We start from the raw sequence: 23,918 nt of genomic DNA, 5'->3' as shown, positions 1-23,918 counted from the left end.
TTATCAAGTGACCGTTTTATTCTTAGTGAACTGAGTTCTCAGTAACAAACAACATAAATTATAATTATTAGTGGCATAAACCCCAAACACTTTCTTCATATTCAGTATCAGAATATGTAAATGTTAATTGCTATTTCTCTCTGACATTTCTGACACTTGCACTTACTGTTTCAAGCATATTTTGGATTAATAGTGCATTGCAATTCAATCCTCTTAAAAGAATGCTATGCAAAAAATTGACAGTGTCCAACTATAATCATTTGATACTAGATTAAAAAGCTTTGCGTAGCAGTACATTTGGAAATGGTTCTGATCTATGTCAACAACAAAAAAATACTTTTTTTCTGTGTTATTAACTGGAGAGTTTAACTTCAGATCTAATCACACACCACTTAGTAGTATTGCAGAAAATTCAATAACTAGTCAGCACGCATTATTGACACAAACAGTTCTTTCAAACAAACTGCAAGCAGAAGTTTTGATTCCATTTCAACTGGGTTCATATATCTAACATAGTAATGAAATATTTTGACACTTTACTCATTGAATAAATTAATTATTTTCCTGAATGAACTGCCAAAAAAGTTCTGCAACCATTATCTATTTCTGAAAGTTTAAACAATAGGTACCCAAAATTGATCTTATCCATTCAGAGCAGTAACATATGAAGAACCACGGAAGAAAGATTTTGGATATGATAAGAGGGAAACTGTACAATTAGGAAAACTTTTGGAGAATAAATGTTATAGACAGTCGTATGGACAATATAATCTTTCTCTTGAGGCCACAAAATACCTCAGCGCTATGGAATTAAATTTCTAGAAAAAGTGTCCAAAGTCCTATTGGTATTTATTTTTCCACAGTTTCACCAAATACCTTTCCTTTCTATTCACCCAAATGCAAAAACAATCATTTCAGTAGTTTAAAATATTGAATGATATTCAGTTCAATCAGTAACTACTTTGTCAGATATTTTCAGCTTCTCTTGTTAACAGACAGTTTTCTGTAACTTATTGCTTACTCTCAAGCCTCAGGAACTATGAATTTTCTAGGCAGTCCAGCTACCTGACATGTAGTTTCAGCTAATGCTCAGGGTCCAGTAAATTCTGTTAACATGAAATCAGTAGATACAGGGATCGTATCATGTTGATAGATGAGGGAACTAGTTTTAGCATTAGAATGTTTTGCTTCTCAAAAAAGAGAGCAGTCTGTATCTTGGTATTGCAAATTATCATCCCTGATTATCACCTGTAAGAAAGGATTTTTCTCTCTTAACTTTTAATGCTTCACTTCTGTACTCTGATGTGATATACTACCTTGATCCTTAGTTTAGCAGAATACTGACAGAAATAACTGAATGATACTTAACAAAAACTGAAAATGGAACACATGAATTACTCACATTTTTTACGTCATTTTCATGGTGAAAAATATATTCGAACAATGCCTGTCGGAAGAATATTTAAAACATTGTCATATTTGAAGATAAAAATTGATAATATTGAGAGGAATACAGAATCTTGATTATGTTAGGCAGAAATTAATTCTTTGTGAAAGCAATCACATCCACACATCACAATTGCTGACATTTACATTTAATTAAGACTTGAACAGACAAAAACTATAGATGTGCTACACTGTCATTACAGGAAAGCATTTTAATTCGTTGCAAAAGTTCAGTAGAATTGTCTCTTATCTTTGGTCCTTAAAGTCACTTTATAAAAAAAAAGGCAGCTATAACTGAAAGTGAACATAGATTTGAAAACCAGGTACAATTTTCATTACTTTTTAACTGTAAAATCAACAAGTGATCTAACAAAGACTTTTTTTAATGTATAGTTAGGTGCTTATGTAGTGCAAAATCTACTTAAACATAGGTGTATTAAGAATGTAAACTGAGAAAATTTTGCCTTAGGGAAAAAAAATTCTAAACCCTACAGAATTTTGGGATCTGTAAAGGAAAAACTTCTTTTTTATTTGTAAATGATAAATGCTAACAATATTGCACTTCTGAAACTCAAGCACACCATCATAATACCAAAGCTTAAAGAAGTTACATGCATCAGCTGTGCTGTGGTAACTGCTCATAAGCCCACAACAATTGCACAGCAATATAACTGCACCTTTGTTTACTCTTGTATAAAGCTAAGTCAGTCATACTACCTTGCAGCTGTTCTACACTAGAATATAGAATAGTATATAACAGATAATGGGGGTGGCATTTTAAGTGAATAAAATGATGTTGAAAGATACTAGATAACTAAATGGAGACCGGAAGCCTCTATTCCAGGAATGTTTATAATTATTCATTATAAAAAAATAAAAGAAAATATTGCTCCATGAGGAAAGAAATAAAGAACAAGACAGCAGTCTTCTAAGAGCTTCCATGACTCTTCTGCCAGCTTTTCTTAAGATAAATTCTTAAAACATTTACCTTAAGGAAACTAGAGAATTACTAATGAATTGTCTGGTGAGGAAAGTAGCCCACAACCTACTTTTCTTCTACTTCTGGTCAGAAAAGACTTTGAACAGATGAAGTAGCAGAACATTTCCTCCTCTGGTTCAGTAACAGGGAAGTATTCAGTAAAAGTGAGGAAATCTAAAGTGATAAAAAAGGTGTTTTCTTGCATGGCTGGCATGAGGAATTTATGCTGTTATCTATAGGCCCTGACCTCCAAAAGGATTTAAATGACTGAACATTCACCTGGATAAAAATATCTAGAGTTATCTTAATAACTCTATTAAAAATCCACAAGCTAAAAAAGATATAACTTTCTGTTTCATACCATAAACCAGTTGCTAACTGAGATTTACCAGAGGCTCTCTCTGGTGACAGGTGATACCTCATATGTCTACTATGGGGTTTCCTGCAATAGTCCTTAACATGGCTGATGCTAGTCAGAGAGTACCCACATTCCTGTATACTTCAAAACATCAGAAGACCTAGTCATGCAATGAAAAGATAGATAACCTAACTTAAAAAAAGATGCGAGTATACTTTGCAAACACATAAGGAAGAATTACATAGGAGGAGTATATACCAACAAGAATTCATAGGCTAATTAGGTGAATTTAATAGTTGCGAGATTTATCATCTTTTTGCACCTGGGAGAGGTGACAGCTAGAAGAATTTTAAAACTTTAATCAATGATTCTTAACACAGAGTGCAGTCTGCAGTCTTACCTCCTGCTTTGGCTTTAGCCTTAATGCTGTCTTGTTTAAAAAAAAGATATAAATCCGTGTAGCTCCAAATTTAAACTTCGATCTTACATTCTGTGTGAAATGTTAATGTCATAATGTATTAGCTTCATAATACTGACAAGTACACTTGCTGCCTATGGATGTTTCTATGACTGTGGCTTTACATTTTTTTGGCTTAAGCCTCTTTTCATATGAAACTGAAGGAAGATACAGCTACCCCATTGTCCCAGAAAATGCTAATGTTTTTTAAAATTCTTTTTAAAAACAAAATTGTTAAAATTATGTTTCTTATTCCTGAGAATAAATATTTCATCTGAAGGCTAACCTACCTACTTAAACAGTATATCGAGTTACCAAACACAATTAAAAGCTAGCTGTCTTCAAGCAGAATGAAGCCTAGTTTCTTATGGATGTGTCTTCTGTTTCACAATCCTTCCCAGGTTTCTCCCTATTTTACAGACTGTGATGGATTTAGAATAAAGTGTGTGCTGGCTGATTGTTGGCAAGGACGTAACTGGACAAAGGCCTGCAGTTTTTTCAGAACTGATAAAGAACTGACTTGTAACTGCCCTCAGATGATTGTTTGGAAGTCTTTCATTATCTCACCAGACTAGAACTACTACACTTGATATCTATTCTTCTGCATAGTTTGGTTAACAGGCAAGGGACAGTGATATAAGGAGTGGGTAAAGACGACAGTGCAATCTCACAAAATTTATTTCCTTTGAAAACCACATTGAAAAGCAATGCCTTACATCAGTCTAGATCACGTTTTAAAAAGCAAAGCAATTTGCTAATTGTTTATGAAAAGTTATTAATTAAAGTTTTGGACTGGAGGAGCTAATTTCCACCAGCAGATTTTTAGGTACTGCTAGTCTTCTAACAGTGTTCACCACTACATTTCTCAAAATAGACTGAATACATACGGGTTTTTTTAAACTCTAGGTTGCTTGCCAAATGCAGCTCCTGAGAGTGTGTCCAATAGTCGTTTGATACCTTGTGCAAAATGAGTTGTTGGTCTCAGCCCAGCAGTTGTTTTTTGTGAACAAAGTACACACAGAAAACATCTTAATCTATACAACTAACTGGCTGTGTTGGGGAAAAATTCAACTGAAAGACCACAGAGTGATAAATCATTACACAACTTTTAGGTCACTTCCACTCAGAGCTGAAATCTGTAAATTGGGCAGATAACCTGGATAAACCTGTTCTACTGGCAGATAGTCTCAGTTTCAATAGCTGTCAATCAAAAAATCTTAACTGAAAATGAAGAAGAATTCTGAACAAAAAGATGAAACCTTTTTATATAAAAAGTGTTAACTCATGCCATAACATCAAAAGGAAAAATCCAAACCATTTGAACATTTTTAGGCCAGGATTGCCATCTATTTGTACACAGAACCACGTTTCCGGACACTAAGGAAGGTTCTGCTGGGTTTTTTTCCTCCTGGCATTTTTTTTTAGTTGCCCTTCATCACTCCTATATGCACAGTTCAAAGTTATTTACCAATGGAATATTTTATTCTATACAAATATTTTTTCTAGGTTATACTTTCAACATAACCTCTTCAGACATACTTTCAACTTCAAGCCTGGTAATCACCATCAAAAGATAAGTAACATGCTATTTTTCTGAACTTTACATCTGTAACACAGTTCATCATTGTTTGTATCCCCAATCCCATGTACAGTTACATTAGAATGATGGCAGAAAATAAGAAAAAGATATCACAACATTAACTAAAATAGTTACATACCTTTGCCAGTTTGGGTTTTTGAGCATATTTTGCTAAATTCAGTCGAGACAGGTTTATGAAAGGGCCATCTGGATTTGTTAGCATTGAAGCCTGAAGGGGTGAAAAGAAGTTTCTAAGTGGGAAGATCCCCTACATTTTGGCTGAAAATTTTCAAAATATTAGTAGTATAAAAAACAAACAAACAAACAAAAATCCAAACAAAGCATTAGTAGATGCACTGCTCTACTGTGCAGTACAGACTCTTCTTACTGAACTTCATCTTTTCTGAAAGCCAGGAACTTCCCCTACTGCCATACAGTCCCTGAAAGAGGCTGCATGAATTACCTTCAGAAACTACCTTTTTCTTCCCTCTCTCCACTATTTCCATAATGTGCCTAAGCATGTAGCTTCAACAACTGTTAGAGGGACTGAAGGTAGTTGGGATACATAACAAAAAAGTCATCAAGAAAGATTTAGGAAGATCAATTCATACCTGCGACAGTGAGAAGATACCACATTTTGCCATTAATGTGATGTTAATCTGTATTATATATTCGTGCCAGTTGCAGTTTATTAATTTTGCCAATAGAACAGGATAAAACTAGTATAGTTTATTTTCCTTATCTTCTGAAGTGACAGACACTGAGAGATTAGTAATTGTTTTGTAGTAAACTGAAAAACTTGGAGAAGGTTTCAATATACTTACGGTGAAATCATGTCATAGTCTTTTCATAGCCTTCAGTGAATAAAAATGAGTCTCACAGAACTTGTGAATTTGGAATTTATGTGAATTTTTGTGAAAGTGTGAATTATGTACATTTTTTATATAAACAGACTAGCAAACTAACAAGAAGCAACATTTTCAAACTCCAATTTGAAAACAATTTAAACAAAAAATTAAAAATGCTCATCTCCTTCAAACTTGAGTTTAGATGCAGCTTTTAAGTCAACTCCATTGTCACTGTACCAGATACCATGACCAAGAAAGCCATTGTTCTGAGAACAGAGTCAAACAACTTACCGTTCCCAGCCTGACATATCTCCCAGAAGCACTAGTAATTGGACGAGCTGTGAGAGCTGTTCTAGGTGTTTTTATAGCTTGTTCCATAGTACTTGGCCGTCCACTTTGTGTACTGGGTCTCACAAATCCTGTGATAGGTCTTCCTGACTGAGTTACTGGCCTGAAGATGTTAAGCACATTATCCTTATGTTGAGTGGTGTTTATCGTTAGAGAATTTAAACACTTATATCTGAAGCATTTCATTTTCAGAAGTTAAATTTAGGATTTGCTCATTTACAGCTAGTCACATTTTAAAAAAATAAAAAATCACATACCTAACAGCTGGGCTGGGGCCTCCACCTTGGCTAGTTCCAGGGAGTTTCAAAGATGTTCCTGGTCCTATAAAATAAAGACCATTTCTCACTTCCTATTGAGATACTACACCCTTGTCCAGGGGACTTTAAAAAATGATTGGGTCTTATAATAAACTGGAAATTTCTTTGTTCAAACTGAGGGGACACAGCACTACACAAAGAAGACAAAAAACAAATATTGCACTGTACTACTGATAAATTGTCAGACTATTGCAAGAAACCTGCCACAGCGAACATGGTTTTCTCACTTTTACCCTTCACATCCTCTCCCCCATCCCACTTGGGAGGAGTGAGCGAGTGGCTGTGTGGGGCTTAGCTGCCTACCAGGGTTAACTCACAACAATTCTCAAGAACATCTACGGAGCAACAGATAGCACTGAAGTAAGAAAGGTTACTGGAACAACGAGATCATGCTAATTTGAAATGGTGTATTTTCTATCTGGGACTAAAATAGCACCCAGACTTCAGTAAGTAAACCCAAACCTTCAGCTATAGGGCAGATGGAGAACGATATCTCATGTCACTAGATCCATGTAGGACCCCCACCCACAATTTAGGGCACAGTGAAGTGCAAACTCATCCATATCCAAAGGTCATCAATGAAAACACTGAATTGGCTTGAGCCCAGGTGAACAGATAAAGGGTGCCCTTTTTCACATATTTCTGTTTTGACAGTGGACCATTAAGAATTACTAGTTCCTGCATGTAGATTTTCCATCACCTTCAATGACACTTGATTATAGTCAGTTTTTCTAACCTCCTAAGTGAACATCTAAGAGCTGGTTTTAAAAACTTGGTTAAAAGCAAGATATGACATCTATACCTTCTGTTCTGTTCACTGCTTGTTACCGTGTACAAAAAGAAACGAGATTTAAGTTGAGACAGCCAGTTCTTGACAAATCACTGTTACTCATCTACTTACTTTCTAGATACTTATGAACTGCTTTTATTCCAAATGTTTCCAATAACTGAAGTTAAACCGATAGGTAGATAGTTTCCTTCCTCCTTTATTTCCCCAAGATAAACCCCAAGTTGCCCTTTTTCAGTCTTCTCTCTCCTGCCCTCAAGCTGTAATTACCTCTGAGATACTATCAGTCCACTGTTTAAGCAAGTTTAGTAGACTTGTCCAAATCGATAACTTATAACTCAGTCTAAATACCTTCTAGCTTTTTTAGTCCATGCTGATACTAAGCACCTCTGACTGCAATACTATAGCAGCCACCTAGCTACAGCTGCATTTAAAATTAAATAATACAAAAAGGTATTAACCATGATGTCTTTGGTAAAACCAACTAAATACGTAAGTGATGTTAAAATAAGGACCAAAACTCAGGATGCTCCCTCTTCTGGCTGGCCACACTTAGTATCTCAGTTGCTTACTTGTTCTTTATAGTCCTGTGAATCTTGAATTTTTTACTCCACAACAGAAAGGGTGGACAGTCCACCCAGCAGAGCTTCTAACATGATAACTAGGCCACTCTTCTGAGAAATGGAGGAAGTGGCTTTCAACTTTTCAGGCTAGCAGACAATGAACTAGTCTTCTACTTTCTGAGCCTTTTTTTAACCATCGCAATAATGTAAAAAGGGTAGGGCATTAAAATCCCTTTTGTAGACATGTTTTTTAATAACTACGATTGTTTTGTGCTTTTGGTGTACTGGGAGAATGTTTACAGGATTTATTTCCCTTGATCTCACCCCAGGCAACTCAGCCTTTGAGAATCCCAACTGAACTAGCTATGAATAGGCATCAAGAGGTCATAGCAGTGCATGTGGCCGCTAACAGTGACAGAATTTAAGAGCGTAATTTCAGCAGTTAGTAATGACTGCAGATGACTCCTTTAACTCCCTAGTTAATGAAATAGCTGTGATTATCCATAATGCCAATTAGTATGAGTTTCTGAAAAATATGTTGTCAAGGTAACACTTTTAAACAAGTTTATAACCTAAGCTGATAAAATCGATGGTGTTAAGAGTTCAAAGGTAACATACTGGGAATTTTCTGTAAAATGGTGCTATAGGATATTTTTATTAATAAACAAGACTGATGGAAAATTAACACAGCAGAATTATAAAAATTTAAAAACTGGTGGAAGACAGATTTCATCATATATGTTTGAAGAGGAACCACAGAAAAGTACTTGTTTCCACTGGATCCTATACAATTTAGTAATTATTTAATAATGCAAGACTGAGAGCAAAATCATTATTAAGATAGTTTAATCTAGAAACTAAGATAAGGACAGATGCAAAATTGAAATGGACATGTAACAGATGCAAAAGGATTTGAACTGCTTAGTAAGTGAAGTACAGACAATACCAGTTGTAATATGGAAGGTATGACTACACATTTTTAAGTTTGTAAGCTATAATTATAGAGGGGGAAGATATCCTGGAAGATTTGCCACAGTAAAAGACCCTGAGTCAAGACCAACTATGGTTAACACACTTTAACAGCAAAAGAAAAAGCCCACAGTCAGCAAGCACACATTCTTCTTAAATCATGCGTAAAAGTGGAAGTGACCATACAATCACAGAATGGTTCAGGTTGGAAGGGACTTCTGGAGGTCATCTGGTCCAACCAGGCTCAAGCAGGACCACCTAAAGCCAGCTGCCCAGGACACTGTCTAGATGGTTTCTGAGCATCTCTAAGGAGCGAGACTCCACAACCTCCCTGGGCAACCTGTGCCGGTGGTCAGTCACCCTAAGAGTAAAAAAAAAGTGTTTCCTGATGTTTAGACAGAGCCTCCTGTGTTTCAGCCCCTGGTCCTGTCACTGGGCACCACTGCAAAGACTGGCTCCATCCTCTTTGCACCCTCCCTAGAGATATCTGTGCTTACCTTTTATATAAGAGTGTAACAGAAAAACGCTTCAGATGTATAAAGAAAGTAAAATCTAGCTGTAGAAGAAAAACATGTTTTCTATGTGTCAGTGGACTGTTGTCTGGTTTGGTGAAAACGCATGCAGATTAATTGGAAAGGATTAAGAAGAGAGTTTAAAAACTCAACTCAAAAACTAAAAGATACACCTCAGAATGAGAAGATTGTTTAGCTTACCAAAGAAAAAATCACTGGATGACTTAATGACAGTTTTAACTATTTACTTTGGAAATACACCTTTGAAAATAGAGACTTCATATCAGGCATAAAATATACACAAAGAAGAAACAGCTGGAGCTATAGTTGATAATTCCCACTAAAGATATGGCATACACTGATAAAAGCTAGCAAATTTAATAATATATTAAAGACTGCAGGGGGTTCTTTCTCTCTGGAAAGTTCTTATACTTTCTGAAAAACTATATACTAGCTCAGGCATGTCTAGTGGATTTGAAGCACGAATAGCAAAGTCTTATCTCAATGATTCAGGAGTGCAGGCTACATTATCATAATGATTTTCTTTGGCTTTGAGATCTGTGACAAACTATCTAGAAAGCCACCTTTTTTCAGTTTAAATATAGTATGAATGTATTTTTCCAGAATGCCTTATTTCTCAATAATATTCATCAAATTATTTTTCTTGGCAGACGGTCTCTACCAGAGGGGGCATAAAATAAAATAAAAGTCTAAATTATATTATTATGCTGTTTTAAGACAGATACATGTAATTAGATTATCATAATGTATAAACACAACTTGAGTACTGCTTGACTGTTTATATGTGACCAAGCATGTACTGACAATTTTTAAAAATGTAATCAGATAGATATGCAGTTGCCTACTTCTATCCAGATGAGAAAAGCTTTTAATGCTTCAAATATTAGTTCTGGCCTACGTCCAGTTCTTCCCTTGAGTTCCTTGACATGATAAGTGGTTGAGAGCCACATCTAATAAGATGCATAAAAATTCCCATGTGGACTGTGGTAAAGAAACAGAGAAAAATAGAAATTATGCCAAAAAGTAGTGGAAGACTAATTATGGCCCACTTAGAAGGGAACTGATGAAGCTGAAAAGAGCTGCATACAAGAAACAATGACAGGGCTGAAGAACTGCCCTGGGAAGGAAGAGAGGAAAAAGTAGAGAAAAGCAGAAGCAAGATCATCAGTTCAAAACTGTTTGCGGAAAATGATACAAAAAGGTGATGTCAGATTTGGCCAGACTGTTGCCTACAGTACAGGCATATGGATGAGATTCACAGTACATCAAGGGCATATATTTTTCTCTGGTTTCCCACAGTGCCTAAAGAAGCCGGAAAGGAGTAAAAGAAATCAGTGCACTGATAGAAGTGAGTACAGAGATGTACAGGAAAAGCTGACAAAACACTATTTGTCTGAACCTAAGCACTACATCAAGATCATGTGATGTATCTCAACATTGCCATGCAACCATAAACCAATCTAAAACTCTTATTGTAGCAATAGCTAAAAGCCATATCAGGTCACCTCAGTATCTACCATTTTATGCTAGATGACAATCCTGACCAAGAGAGCTCTTGTTGCTTCAACGCATTTAAGTGAAAGTCATTCTTACGTGCAACTTGAGCAATGGCATTTTCATCTAGCACCATCTCTGCGATTCCTTCTTCATCCATATCGATTTCATCCACATACACCATTTCTGTCAAAGCTCGTGTTTTCAGGCTCCAGGCAGCCTGAATAAGGATAAAAAAGTAAAATATCTTTGAGACACCAAGTAAATAATCTTATCAGAAATTTTGACATTTTTTTATTATTATTCCCTTCAGAGTTTTAATAGGTGTGAATAAGGTATTGACTTAAACAGCTGGGTATGTCCATCAGTTGCCTGATGGACGTGGAAAGGGGACCAAGACTTTAGACAACTCTTTTGGAGTGGAACAGCTATAGTCACTGAGTTTGGAGGTCAGAATTTCACACCTCATGAAAAGTTATGACTAATTTAGGTCACAGGCAACTCTCTGAGATCTTGGGCTTTTGAAGAAATCCCCAGGTACCAGTGCCATTCAAAACCCACTGCTGACAGACACCTTATTTAAATTGAGAGGGGAGAGGAAGGTAAGTAAACCACTGTAATGCAAAGTAATGCTCTTCCCAGGCATCTGTAGAGAAAGAAGGAAAATCTTTCAACCAGCAACTGTAAAGATACAGTACATTACTATCCACAAGCAACAGTCTTTAGAAAGATAATCTACAACTCCTTTGTTCAAAGAATCAGCTGTATGATATGTGTAAATGTATCGATTAAGCATCTCAGATTGTGAGATTATTGGAGTACTTCTTAGTGAACTGAACCGACCAATTACTACATTAAATGTCTTGGAGGATTGTATGAGCAGTGTGGAAAGACAAGCATAATTCTAGCTTTTGTGACAAGCTTTGTGTAGACTTGTAGAGATACCAAACTAATGGGGAGAAGAAAAACCAGTGTCAGCGATACAGAAGTACCAACAAAGTAAGTGCAGTTCCAACCACTTTGATAACTTAACATGCCTGTAATGTACTCATAGAGCTGGCATGATAAAGGGAGCCACAAGACCAATCCCCGATCTTCCTTCAGATATTGAACAGATCATTGTAAATTTTCCAGAGAAAAAATCACTGCCAAATCAATTAGATTTGTTACTTTTCTGACACATACAGGAGTCTGGTGTAAAAGCATGTTTAATATTTTCTAAGGAGACATTTCAAAATAGAAACAGACTGATGCTACCTTAATAGAACTAAAGGTCAAACACATGGAAACATTTTTCTTTAAGTAAGAGGTAGGAGAAGATCTGGACCTTAGGCTTATTTAATAATTTAAGTAATCATTTAATGGGACACTTCTCATGTCTCAGACCATCCCTTCCTCTACACTTCCCTCATATTTCTATGCAACTTTCTAACTGTCTATCAAAAAGAAACTATATCTAAAAATGTTGCAATATTTAACTCTCCTTTTTAAAAGTGCTTTCTTCCAAGCAGAAGTAAAGGAGGGATTTAGCCAGCCAGTTCAACCACAATTAGAAATCTTAGTTCAAGTATGAAGAGAAAGGAACAGGCCAGGATGATTTGAATCTAGGCCAGACAGCCATAATCCAGATCTGCTTTATTATCTTTTAGTTTCTTCTGATATAGTTGGGTGACAACCTTTAATTAGCATTGAGTTTTGCAGTTAGATGTTCAAGACCCTTAACTGCTTTTCATTATTCTATGGAAGTATTTAGTTTGTTGAATTTTTAACACATTGATGGTACTCTACTTTTTTCAAAGACACATATGTCTGAAGTCAACATAACCATGTCTATATTGGGAATATGCTGAAATTAGAGCTCTCAGTATAGCCAAACACAGGCTAATTTCCAAGGAGAGATAAGAAAAGCTGTCTATAGTAATGATCTTTTCCGGGGAATTGAAAGTAGCAACTTCTCTACACTAATTGCTAAAACTGGGGCGAGTTCTTAACATAGACATAAGTATTATCATTGTGATTTTTCCAATAACAAACATGAGATAAAGTGTTTTTAAAAGCAACATGTCTCTTTGTCGTTATTGGACAAATATCTGTCATAACAAATAGATTCCTTAGATTGCTCTTCCAGTCTTAAGCTCCTAGTCTGAGGCTTCACAGCCAACAAAAAATTCAAATATCGCATATTATTCCTTAATTAAACATCAGTCTGCAGAGTATGGCCTGCAGCAATGTTTGTTACAGGACTTCTGATCAAAACAGCAAGCAAGAGAAAAATGACAAATTCATTACTTAAACTATAGAAAGATGACCTTTACCTTGGGAGACAAGAAGACAATTCAAAATTCCTAACTACTAGTTACATAACCCATATGAAACAAAAGTATCGTTTCTGTGCATGCACACAGTTATGCTGAATATCTGAAAAATCAAGGTGTGGGAAAAGGAATTAGAAATGTATACTGACACACAAATACAAAGGGAGATGTAGAAAAAGATCTTTTTTTCAAAAGAATTAAATGAAATTTCTGACACCTTTCTAATTCGTAAAAAATTTGCTACTTATTCATAAAAAGTCACACAGGACTTTATTAGAACTATGGCCTATGGCTATTGCTTACTTTTTAAAAGAAAACCTGAGATGTACATTTCTCTGTTAAAACAGACCACCCCAACAAATTTTGATTTTTTTTCTTTTGTTCATAAAGTAAAAGTGTCTTTTATCACATGAGATGTAAAACTCATGCAGGATTCAAAGATTTTCTTAACAGCTCAGTAATTTCAACTTTTGCTGACTTTACAGAAAGAATTTGTACCAGTAGTCCTGGTATTTCCTATAGCTACTTTATCCTTGTATGAAGCCGACTTTCTGTGTTGTCATTTTTAGTTATCCAGAAAAATTTTAACAATTCTGTTCATAAGAAAGTACACAGTTTTAGTAATTTACCATAGTACAATACACAGATCTTTCGCTCACTGAAAACCTGTAAGGGTTTAATCTGAAACTAATGCAGAAGAACTTCACCTGAAAAACTTCAATTAAAATGAATATAAGCAGCACAAAACTGGAAGAACCACACTGTCAACAGTGAGAGGAAGGCTCACTTATAATCACAAAAAGCCATAAAAATAAATGCACACATTTCTGAGTAACCACATGACAATATTTACACCTCGACTTAGCACAAGTTTGTCCACTCAAATCGTTGCCTCAGATTCCACTTATATTATCTGCTCTCTCTTTGCGGGATCGATAATTTTGTTTTGAGACAAGCAACATGTCTGGCGTTTATGAAGACAACTTGCATTTTTATTAAATGGGCACAAGGAACAAGAAAGGGACAGCTCATTTCAGACAACCCACATATTCACAACATAGTAACAGATTTAGCTTACTTAACTCATAATCAGAACAGAACTTTACAATAACTAATAGTCATTATAGAGGGAAGCAATATCTTAAGTACCGTAAGTACAGAAATGTGATATGGTATTTCTTAAGAAGTCTAAACTCCAGAAAGAAAAGTGACAAATTGTTTTTCGCCTAGTTCCTGAGAACTGGTTTGTCACTGAATTGAATGTCTTCCTCTTGTTCCTAAAAAGTCCAAAAACTAAATTAAAAAAATATAAAATTTAAATCTAAATGTACTTCCTGAATCTGGTAACACATTTTTTTAAGAGGTTTCATTCTCCAACAATCCTTTCCATTACCATAAATTTTATTCTGTACACAATGAAAACCCCAGAACACAACAACCACCTTGTGAAGCGTAATCTTTAAAGTCAAGAAGATATCTGGCAGTATTTCACTGAAACCATTTTGTATGCAAACAATTTGCATGACTTCACTGGAATGTAATTGGAGACTTGTAAAATATGTTATTGAGCTGTATTTAAAGATGCAATTTCACACTGCATGTAATCTCTTCTGACTGTGAGCTGGAGCCAAAAGATGCCACCACCTGCACATTACTATTCTTCCCATTGCAGTAATCTAGTGCTAATGTGGACAGAGTGAAAACTAATCAATTACTCTGAGTCTTCCAACACTTATGTAAAGCACATCACGCAGCTTCAAGACTACCAGACTCTACACAAGGTAGGCAGTGAGAATGAACTGCAGGAGCAGAAGGGCATGGGTAACAGCCCACCATTACACCACATTAAATGAAACACGAAAGTGAGCCCTAAGAACATAAACATTGTTCTATCTGTGAAATACACATTGGCTTTTTCTTAATCTCATCATCAGATGAAGGTCATTCAGTTCAAGATAGATTCAATTCAGCTTTTAGAAGGCACTAAGCTACTGAACTGCTGAATAAACCTATAGGAAATATATGAGAGAGAGAAACTCCTATCAAATATAAAAGCTGCCTATTTAAAATACCCCTTATCAAATGTACTTCCTTACCAATGATGAAAAACAAATTTATGCCATTAAGGATTTAACAATAAAACAAGTATTAGTCAGTGTATCAGAAATTCTTCCTAATGATTGTTTCTAACAATTGTATTTATGAAAAGAATTTTACCTGAAACACGGTGTATTCAGAATCAGGCTCCTGAAAAGAGAGGAAATAGAAATTGAGGAATGGAAATGTAAAACAATAAAAAGAACAACAAAAAATGGAATTATCCTCTGTGGCCACCTCGTTTTGCACAAACATTTTCTCTCCAAGACATATATCCAAATTTTCATTTTATTACATTATCTCAACTTACATTACGGAGGTAATCAACATTTTACACAATGAAAGCAGATTTGCAGTAAGTAGATTTTTCAGATACCTTTTGCTTTCTTGCTTCTGCAGGATCATGTTGGCCAAATCTTAGACTAACATTACAGAATTATTAAACTGAAAAATGGTACATTTAAAAAAAAAATACAAACTTGGAAGATGTAAGCACATCTCTCAAAAGTTAACCAGATTATTAGACCATGGGCTTTAGAATGCCTACATAAGAAAATCCATCTTTGTGCATTTTTGTTAGCTGCTGATGGTGATCGCACTGATATCACTGAAGTATGTAAAAGAAAATTTCTGCATATATTGAATGTTTTTTATACTTTTATGATGGAAATGATATATTTATTGTATTCTGAATACTAATGCTGTAAGTGGAATAAACATCAAACTAATGGCTTATTGCACCATCCAATAAACAAAAGGAAAACTACCCGATGAAGTTTACTACAAGCCAAAAGGCAGGAACTTGCATCTGCTTGAAACTTGAGGTAAAAGTGAGTAAATAGTAACAACAAGAAATGTAGGTTTATCATCATTCATTATGTACTTATCATGTTTGTACAATATTTAAACTATCCTTCAGGGCTTCTGCTGCTCACTTCCAGGGACTGGGGAAGAATCTTTCCTCTCTAACATATTACTTAGCTTTAGGGGGAAAGTCAAGGAAAGCGGGAGATAGATGTTACTTTCTCCAATCACTATTAGTCTTTTGTAGAGTCAGATCATTTCTGCTCCTAGAGGCAGCAGAAAATTTCTTACATATCTGGCCTTGTGTAAATCTATCACATTTAAGCCAGCTATATTAGATCGAATATAGAACCTCAGAGTAATTCAGACTGGAAAGGGACATCAGGAGGTCTCTAGTCCAAAGCCCTGCCCAAAGCAAGGTCAGCTATAAGGTCAGTTGAGCTTGTGCAGAGCTTTGTCCAATTGGGTCTTGAAAACTTCCAAGGATGGAGACTGCACAATGCCCCTGTGCAACCTGTTCCACTGCCTGACTGCCCTTATGGAGAAATGTTTTTCCTTATATCAAGCCAAAGCCTCCTTCATTTCAGTTTATGTTTGCTGTCTCTCACTCCATGCACCTCTGTGAGGGGCCTCGCTCCATCTTCTCGATAACCTCCTTGTATGTATTAGAAGGCTGCTATTAGGTCACACCAATGTCCTCTCCAAGCTGAAGCACTGCCCAGTGTGCTGGTAGCTTCCTTTGCAGCCAGGGCACCCTGCTGGCTCATATTTCACCAAGCCAATGGCAAGGTCAAGCTTGCTCTTTTGCTCTGTAGTACGAGATGTGGTCTACCTCTTCCAATTTGTGCCTTTTCACTCAGTAAATTCCATGACAACAGGGACCTGGAAGACTGGTGATACTCTCGCATCTTCCTTCTGTAGCGTACTGGAATTTCTGTGGCCTTTTAAGAATCATATTTGGAATTGCAAAGTTGTTCACCCCTGTTAGAATGCCTAACACAGCTTATAAACTGAGTATTCTATGGAATGAGGGATTAATCTCAGCTGTCTGTGATGTACCTGGTCTTGACTAAGGCACTGAAACTGCCTTTATGTTTTAGATGTAGGATTAAATGAACTCCCAAGTTCTTTTAATATGTTGTTTTATTTATAGTATTCGTCTTCTAAAAAATAAACTGTTCGAGCTTTCTAAGTAATAAAGAAAAGGACATTGAGATATTTCAGCTTGCATTTTATTCACCCCATTGTGTCTGAGTGTTACAGCACATATGGTGTACCAGAAAATGGTTTAAGAGCAGTAGGTGATCTTCCATACCATATGTGCTACAGTAACTAATGAGGACAAGGTTAGGAATATTACATCAACACCAACTCAAAAATGCCTTGATGTTACAGATGTATATCTTAACAGATGTGTAACTTACTTTAGGCACTGTTCATCAGTTTAAAAAAATAGTTTAAAAATAAACCAGATTTTCTTATGTAGGAGCATTCATATTGTTAAAAAATTCAGAAGTTACATCCCTCATCACTTTGGAAGAAAGTAGAGTTGACCAGTAACACTTACTAAAAACATCGCTCTCTTGTAATGGTAGGTGATAGTATGCATTGTTCATACACCCTAATATATCATTTTAGTTTTTGACAAGAAGTAACTTAAGATTTTAAATAACCCTCAAGCAGGTGATAGAACCCTTCCATTAAACACAAGCCTGGCACAACAAAAACTAACATTAAAATATAATATATTTTAACATGGGTGGATCCAGCAGTTGCTACTCATGCAGGCATTCCACTGGAACTAGATTCCGAATAAAGATTTCTTTGAGAGGATTAACAAATAGCATTGCCCTGTAAGCTTGTATCTCAAAACAAAAGGTCAAATTTATTCTTCATTTACATATATAAAGCTCCTTTGAAATTAATAAGATTGTAAAAGCAATGAAGGAAGGATTTAACCCAGATCTCTAAATCCACTGAGGGCATTTAAAAATTAAAGTTAATATGTAAAGTCTGTTTATTTGAAGACCAAAAATATTCAGAAAAATTAAGTCTTCTGATGCTTATAGCCTAGAATAGGGAATGAAACAAGATTACACACCTTATATTCTAATAAAGCTTTATTCTACAATTAATTTCAGGTGAGTATGATTTAATACATGAAGAATATTAAAATTGGTATATTCTGAAAATGGTCCTCAAATTATTAAAAGCAGAAACAGAGAAAAAACATTACCCAGGAACAATGACTTCACTGTATGTATCACTAATTTTTACACATAAACTTAATAATTACAGTCTCTTGAACAAATAACTGATTTCAGTTGAAGATGCTTTTTCAAATCAAGTTCCATATACATAAACATATCTGTGATAACTTTATTATGACCTTACAAAAAGCAGTATGCAAGTAATAGTAGCTGAAAGTTCACCGTGGGAGAAGAAAGGACAAATGAACAAAAGCAAATCCTCACAGTAGACCATTAAGCAAATTAAAGGCAGGACATCCACTGTATGTCTATTAATTACATTAGGCAATTTTTTTTTAATTGTTAAAACTACAGCAGGCCTCATACATCGGTGCTGATTGTTGCCTTGAATCTGACATATGGAACACAAAGAAGAGTAATCAGATTAGGTAACTAATCAGGATGATCAACAGAGACAGCCCTGGATTTTATTTCCTCTAGGTCATGCTATTACTATAAACATAGAAGACAACGCCTGTCTGCTTACAACAGGAAATAATTAAACTGAACATCAGTGCTTTATGTGTTTGTATGCCCAACCACCAGTCATAGAAAATACAGCTTTTATCCATCCTGAGATAAGATTGTCAGCATAGAAGTAAATTCCATCAATAAAATTTATATTCCTAATTCTTAACTGAAGAAATGCACTGGACATTTTATAGAAAAAAATATTTCAGTCTTCCATAAAATTTAACTCAGTAGCAGCTAATTACTCTTCTATCAAAATGTTCAGCACCTTTTATTCATTAAGAACTCTTCAGGAAAACATAATGGATTTTAAAATGGTTTGATTTCATTGATGTGTTCTTTAAGAATTCAAGTTTATAATAGCATAGCATTTGATACAGCTACATAAGAAAATTCCCGATTCATGCCCAGTTGGCTAAAAGGTCAACACCATACCTTAAAAACCTCCTAGGGCTTACTACATCTGGTGAGAGAGTTCAAAGAGTTCTACACCAGTGAAGACAGCTTCTGAATGTATGTACATGTAACTACTGATTAGATCATCAGTAAACTTATTTTTGAGACCTTCAAATAATCTTTTACCATGTTCTTAAAGGAGAACTTCTTAAACATTATTATACTTGTGATGAAAACATATTCTGAATACTAAGCTATATGTAAAGGGACTGGTAAATTAAGAGATATATCAAGATGTACCGGTCAAGAAAATTTCTTATTATATTTATAAGTGTGACTGGTAAAAATGCCTACTTCTAAGGCTATCGTAGAAAGCTGATTTCAGCTGCCCATAGTTTTGTGACAGTGTTGCAGATGCAATGGAGCAGGAGTGGTACTATCTTTTAGCAGAGCAGATGACAGCTTGGAAAAATGTATAGGCTTTCAGACTAGCAAGGTCGTCTCTTTCAGGCATGAAAACACGCTAAGGTTATGCACTGTTAGTCTCTTCCTTTACCTACTTATTGTTCCATTACATGTCTTAGAAGGGAGAAAGCTACTTGCCCGAGCATGAAAAAGTTCTGACCTGTAACAATCACAGTTTAATTCAACCATTCCTGAGCATCTTTAAAGGATACCATCTCCTGTGGCTTGGTTTATACCTTACCCTAATGCATGCTGTTCAAAGAAGTGAATCCCTGAACAGTGACCGAGGCTACTGCTCTTCTATGATCTTTCTTTCCCTGGTTGTAGAGGTTGGGAGGCACACGCTTAGCAGAATATGGGACAAGAGGATGAGAACAGATGGCACGGTGATTACAGCAGTTGAGTATTCCCTTGTGCTGCACAGCAGCTCACTTAATCCAAACTTTCTGTAAGTGTTGCCATTTGTCTGTTTGCTTTCCTGGTGCCCAACATGACATATCTTGGGCTTGATCTGCAGAAGTGCTCCCATTAAGGGTTTGATCATTAAATATTTTAGAATTGCTATGTGCTTTTTAAGCATAATAAACCACACATTAGGTTAGGTACCAAAAATGTTACTACTTAATTTGAGATATTTCTCCAGGTTATACTAAAATACTACTATGTAATTCACACAGATGGAAGACAGTACTATTTTCTGGTAGGTGGCTGGAAAAGACAGAAATAAATTTCAATCCAAATATTTAGGAACTACTGATTTCATTAACATGCCACCTTCAAAAGTAACACAGACTTCAGGAATCAACAGTCAATCTGCCTGAGAATGGTTTTGGATTCTTAATTAACTTAAAAAAAAGAAAAAGTCATCTTAGATCACTTTTCTAGCATTCACAACTACAGCAACTTAACTGATACACTACAACTGGAATAAATACAGAATAATGTAAAATAGTATTAGACCAGGCAAACCAGGAGAATTAAGTAATGTACGTTACTTATTTGAGTTCTAATTATATCAATGTTCAGCCTTGGAGTTTAGTATCTTTCAAAGGTCTTATAAAAATAACGGTTCTAATAAATACAAAGTATACATGCTGCAATACATAAACACAATTTGCTTTTTCATTCTGTTGTATTAAGTAGGTTCAAAATAACTTGTAAGGTTTCAGCTACATATAAAACACATTCTTGAGGCGTGTTACTATTTCCTTTACTCTGTGCCTGAAGTCTAGCAGAGCAAATGTGACAGAGTGGTACCTGAAAGCAGCAAGTGTTAGAAAGTAATGAGCTGAAAGTGCAACAACATAGCTAGGGAAAAGACCTGCAAGGCTTTCCAAATGAGAAGCAGAATAATAAAATACAGGCTTACTTGGACAGATAACCAGTAAATATTAAGATTTTGTGTTGATTACAATAAGAAGTGTAAAATCTAAAATATCATGAGCACAGTTGACTGAAGGAGAGAAATACCATTCCATGTTAAGCCTGCCATGAATGTTAAAGCTATATTTTAACTGAATAATTAGAAAATACTTTACTTAAAGAGATTTCAAGTATAACATTTTGTATGTTGAGTTGGTCTGAGTTTGGTTCAAGTTGCACTCTTGAAAGTTATTTAACCAATATCCTGGTTTCTCCATCCTGCTGTACCAAAATAAACAGGTGGTATAAATAATGCTACATCTTCTCCTGTCAGGAGCTGTGCTCTTTGTCTGGACTAACATAGAGGAATGATGGAAGAAAGCTGCGTAGCCATTGCATTATATACCATGAAGTACAGTATACTCCATGATCCTTCTGAAGAAACATGCTGAATTGCCACTTAATAACCACCTTTCCATTTATTTTACTTTTTAAAAAAGTCTCTAAACTGTTACTCCACTTACATAAAGTACTTATATAGAGTAAAATTCACTTGCTGGTGTCTGCAAACTTGTGATGTGCTTTACTCAAACATTGCTCTATGAAATCTCTTTTCAGAGAAAGACTGAAACATTGTTCCATGCACCTTTAAAATGTCAAAGAGGAAGACTGGTATTTTCCAAGCTAAAGTAGATGTATTTTAAAATATTTTTAGAAGTCATTAATTCCTGCTTAGAAAGAGCTTTTAATAAGGATTCCTCAAGAAGATTATATGGGGCAAGAGCCAAACTAACCATATTTCAAGTTTGCCTCTACAGAAAGCAAACACATTTCTCTCCCATCTAAACTTTCATGTAGGTTTGAAATATGCTGCTGCTGAAAAGTACCTTTTTCACATAAAACTGTGAACAGGAATATAGCTCTGAAACGAACTTACCTAAGTTAGAAGGTCCAGTCCTTTGCAGGCAACCATGACCTGGAAGTCTTTTCAAAACACTGATGAAACTTGATCTTAAAATTCAGAGACTTCATACAGGATCTCTTGTAAGAACTTGTGATTTGATGGAGTATAGACACCATTCATATACCCATCTTCCACTGTTTCTCAAAGCATAATTATTTTAAATGTTTTCACTCTTTCATTCTTATAGAAGATGAAGCTTACAGGCTGCTGTGATCATTTCAAAGATTAAATTAAGTGATCAATTATTTGTCCCAACTTTATATAGTATTTGGAAAAACTCTCATATTGCTGGTATACGAGGTCCTGGTTCTCTAAGAAGAATGTGTAGCTTTATCTAAGAAAACAATTTAATTTATATACTCAAATGCTTGCAGCACGTGTGATCAATATTTAAAAGAAAGAAGGAAAATCAGATGGGATCTACATACTCTCACTGCTGTTGTTTTCCCTCTAAACATTTTTCCCGGCCTTGTACACGTTCTATTCCTTACCCCACTTCTGTCAGCTGCAGATGTCTTCAACGCATTCCCCAGTGCTACTAGAAACAGCCCAGCAAAAGTTTGGATTTGCCAGGTGTAACAAAACAATTTTGTACTTGAGCTTCAGCACACAGTAGAAATGCAGTTGTCTTTATACTTCCACGTTGAGATCATAGATCAGAAAATGTTTTACTAGTTATGAATAGCAACAGAAGCACTGTGACCTTTACAACTCTTATTTACTGTTATTATCTGTACTGTCTCAAGAGTTTCTATCACGAATCAAGAGCTATACTTCCATATGCAAAGATTACATGTATCAAGACCCAATAATGTAAATACACATAAATGATACAGGACTTGCACAGAACTAATACTCGGTCCCATTTAGTGTTCAGGACCAATTTTCTTGGAATGTCTTCTCTGCTGAAAATTTTTCTGCTGATGGCTCCTTGTTGCTGCCTTACAGTATATAACATAAACAAAAGCATCTTTTAAATATCTATTCTAAACCGGTTGAAACAATTACTGTGCTTTACATTTACACAATTGTGTGACTGTGCAGCTTTCTTTTAAGACTTTTCCTTTGTGATGAAAAGAACGGCCTTCAAGATTCTTAAGATCTGTAGCGATAGGATGCTTTGAGAGAGTTACTAATTTACTGTAAAGTATTTATGATGAAGATAAAGTCCATTCAATGACTGTTTTCCAAATATGGCAGTAAAAATGTTTACATGCATGCAAGTATCAATCCAGAAACAACATTCTCAAATCCTTCCTTCTTAGAGAAGGGTGAGAAAATAGGTAGGTCTTGAACAACACATGCCCAACATTTCCAGAGACTTTGCAGCTGGAGAAAGAGCAAAGAGAGAGGGATGGAAACGCCTTCTGTCCCATGGTAATACTTGTAAGTAAGCTGAGACAAAATGGGTGTCTCTTAAGCTTATGAGGTTTAGTCGATACAGCAACCATGATATCTGAACATCTGTGTAAAATCAACAGTAACATCCTCAGGCAGACCTGATTTCAGACGTGGCTTTTCATCCCTTAACTCCGCAAAATCCCGAGCGAGTTAAAATCCTTGTTGTGGGGAGTGCTGGGACCCCACCACCGCCACGGTTTCATTCCCAGCAGCACAACGTACCTGTTGCACTGCTCGCCTCTCCTTACTCGGCCGGGGCGGGAGGGCTACTACCAGGGCGTGTCTGAGGAGGAGCCGGCAACCCGCACTCACCGCCTCCAGCTTCGGGAGGGATTTAGGGAGCCCGGCGAAAAGGCGCTGCCCGGCCCTCCCTCCTCCTCCTCGCGGAGCACGGCGCGGCCCAGCCCTCCCCGGCCCCCTACCGGGCCGTCACACCGGGCCTCTCCGGCGGCTGCAAAAGGTACACAGCGGGTCCCGTGGCGCTGGCCCTGTCGGGCGGCCGGGCCGCTGCCGACTGACACCACCACCTCCCGCCCCGGCCTCCCGGCCCGGCCCCCGCTACCTGCTCGCCGGGCGGCCTCTCCAGCAGCTGCGAGCAGAGATCCGAGCACTGCCGAAACTTCCTCCGCCTGAAGTAGCTCCAGGCCTGGAACAGCGGCTCCAGCTCCAGCCCCATCCCGCCGGCGGGACCGCCGCAGCCGCTCCGGCTGGGCCCC

General features: G+C 36.4%; 1 protein-coding gene across 5 annotated transcripts in view; it reads right to left on the bottom strand.

Annotated features, from left to right (window-relative positions):
* Window positions 1–23,878, bottom strand: part of TTC8 (tetratricopeptide repeat domain 8) — a 47,513-nt gene extending 23,635 nt beyond the window's left edge. The window contains exons 1-7 of one of the 5 annotated variants that reach the window (XM_010583807.1): window positions 23,765–23,878; window positions 15,211–15,240; window positions 10,778–10,898; window positions 6,273–6,336; window positions 5,959–6,118; window positions 4,959–5,048; window positions 1,399–1,447 (exon numbers count right to left, since the gene is read on the bottom strand). In XM_010583807.1, coding sequence (XP_010582109.1) covers window positions 1,399–1,447; window positions 4,959–5,048; window positions 5,959–6,118; window positions 6,273–6,336; window positions 10,778–10,898; window positions 15,211–15,240; window positions 23,765–23,878 — 628 coding nt within the window. The remainder of the gene's footprint in view (window positions 1–1,398; window positions 1,448–4,958; window positions 5,049–5,958; window positions 6,119–6,272; window positions 6,337–10,777; window positions 10,899–15,210; window positions 15,241–23,764) is intronic. The other 4 variants (XM_010583809.1, XM_010583808.1, XM_010583810.1 and 1 more) reach the window with 4 other exon arrangements.
* Window positions 23,879–23,918: the final 40 nt, after the last annotated feature.

The sequence above is a fragment of the Haliaeetus leucocephalus genome, unplaced genomic scaffold, assembly GCF_000737465.1.
Source record: "Haliaeetus leucocephalus isolate CR32 unplaced genomic scaffold, Haliaeetus_leucocephalus-4.0 Scaffold932, whole genome shotgun sequence".
NCBI lineage: Eukaryota > Metazoa > Chordata > Aves > Accipitriformes > Accipitridae > Haliaeetus > Haliaeetus leucocephalus.
This window is presented reverse-complemented; position numbering and strand designations above follow the sequence as displayed.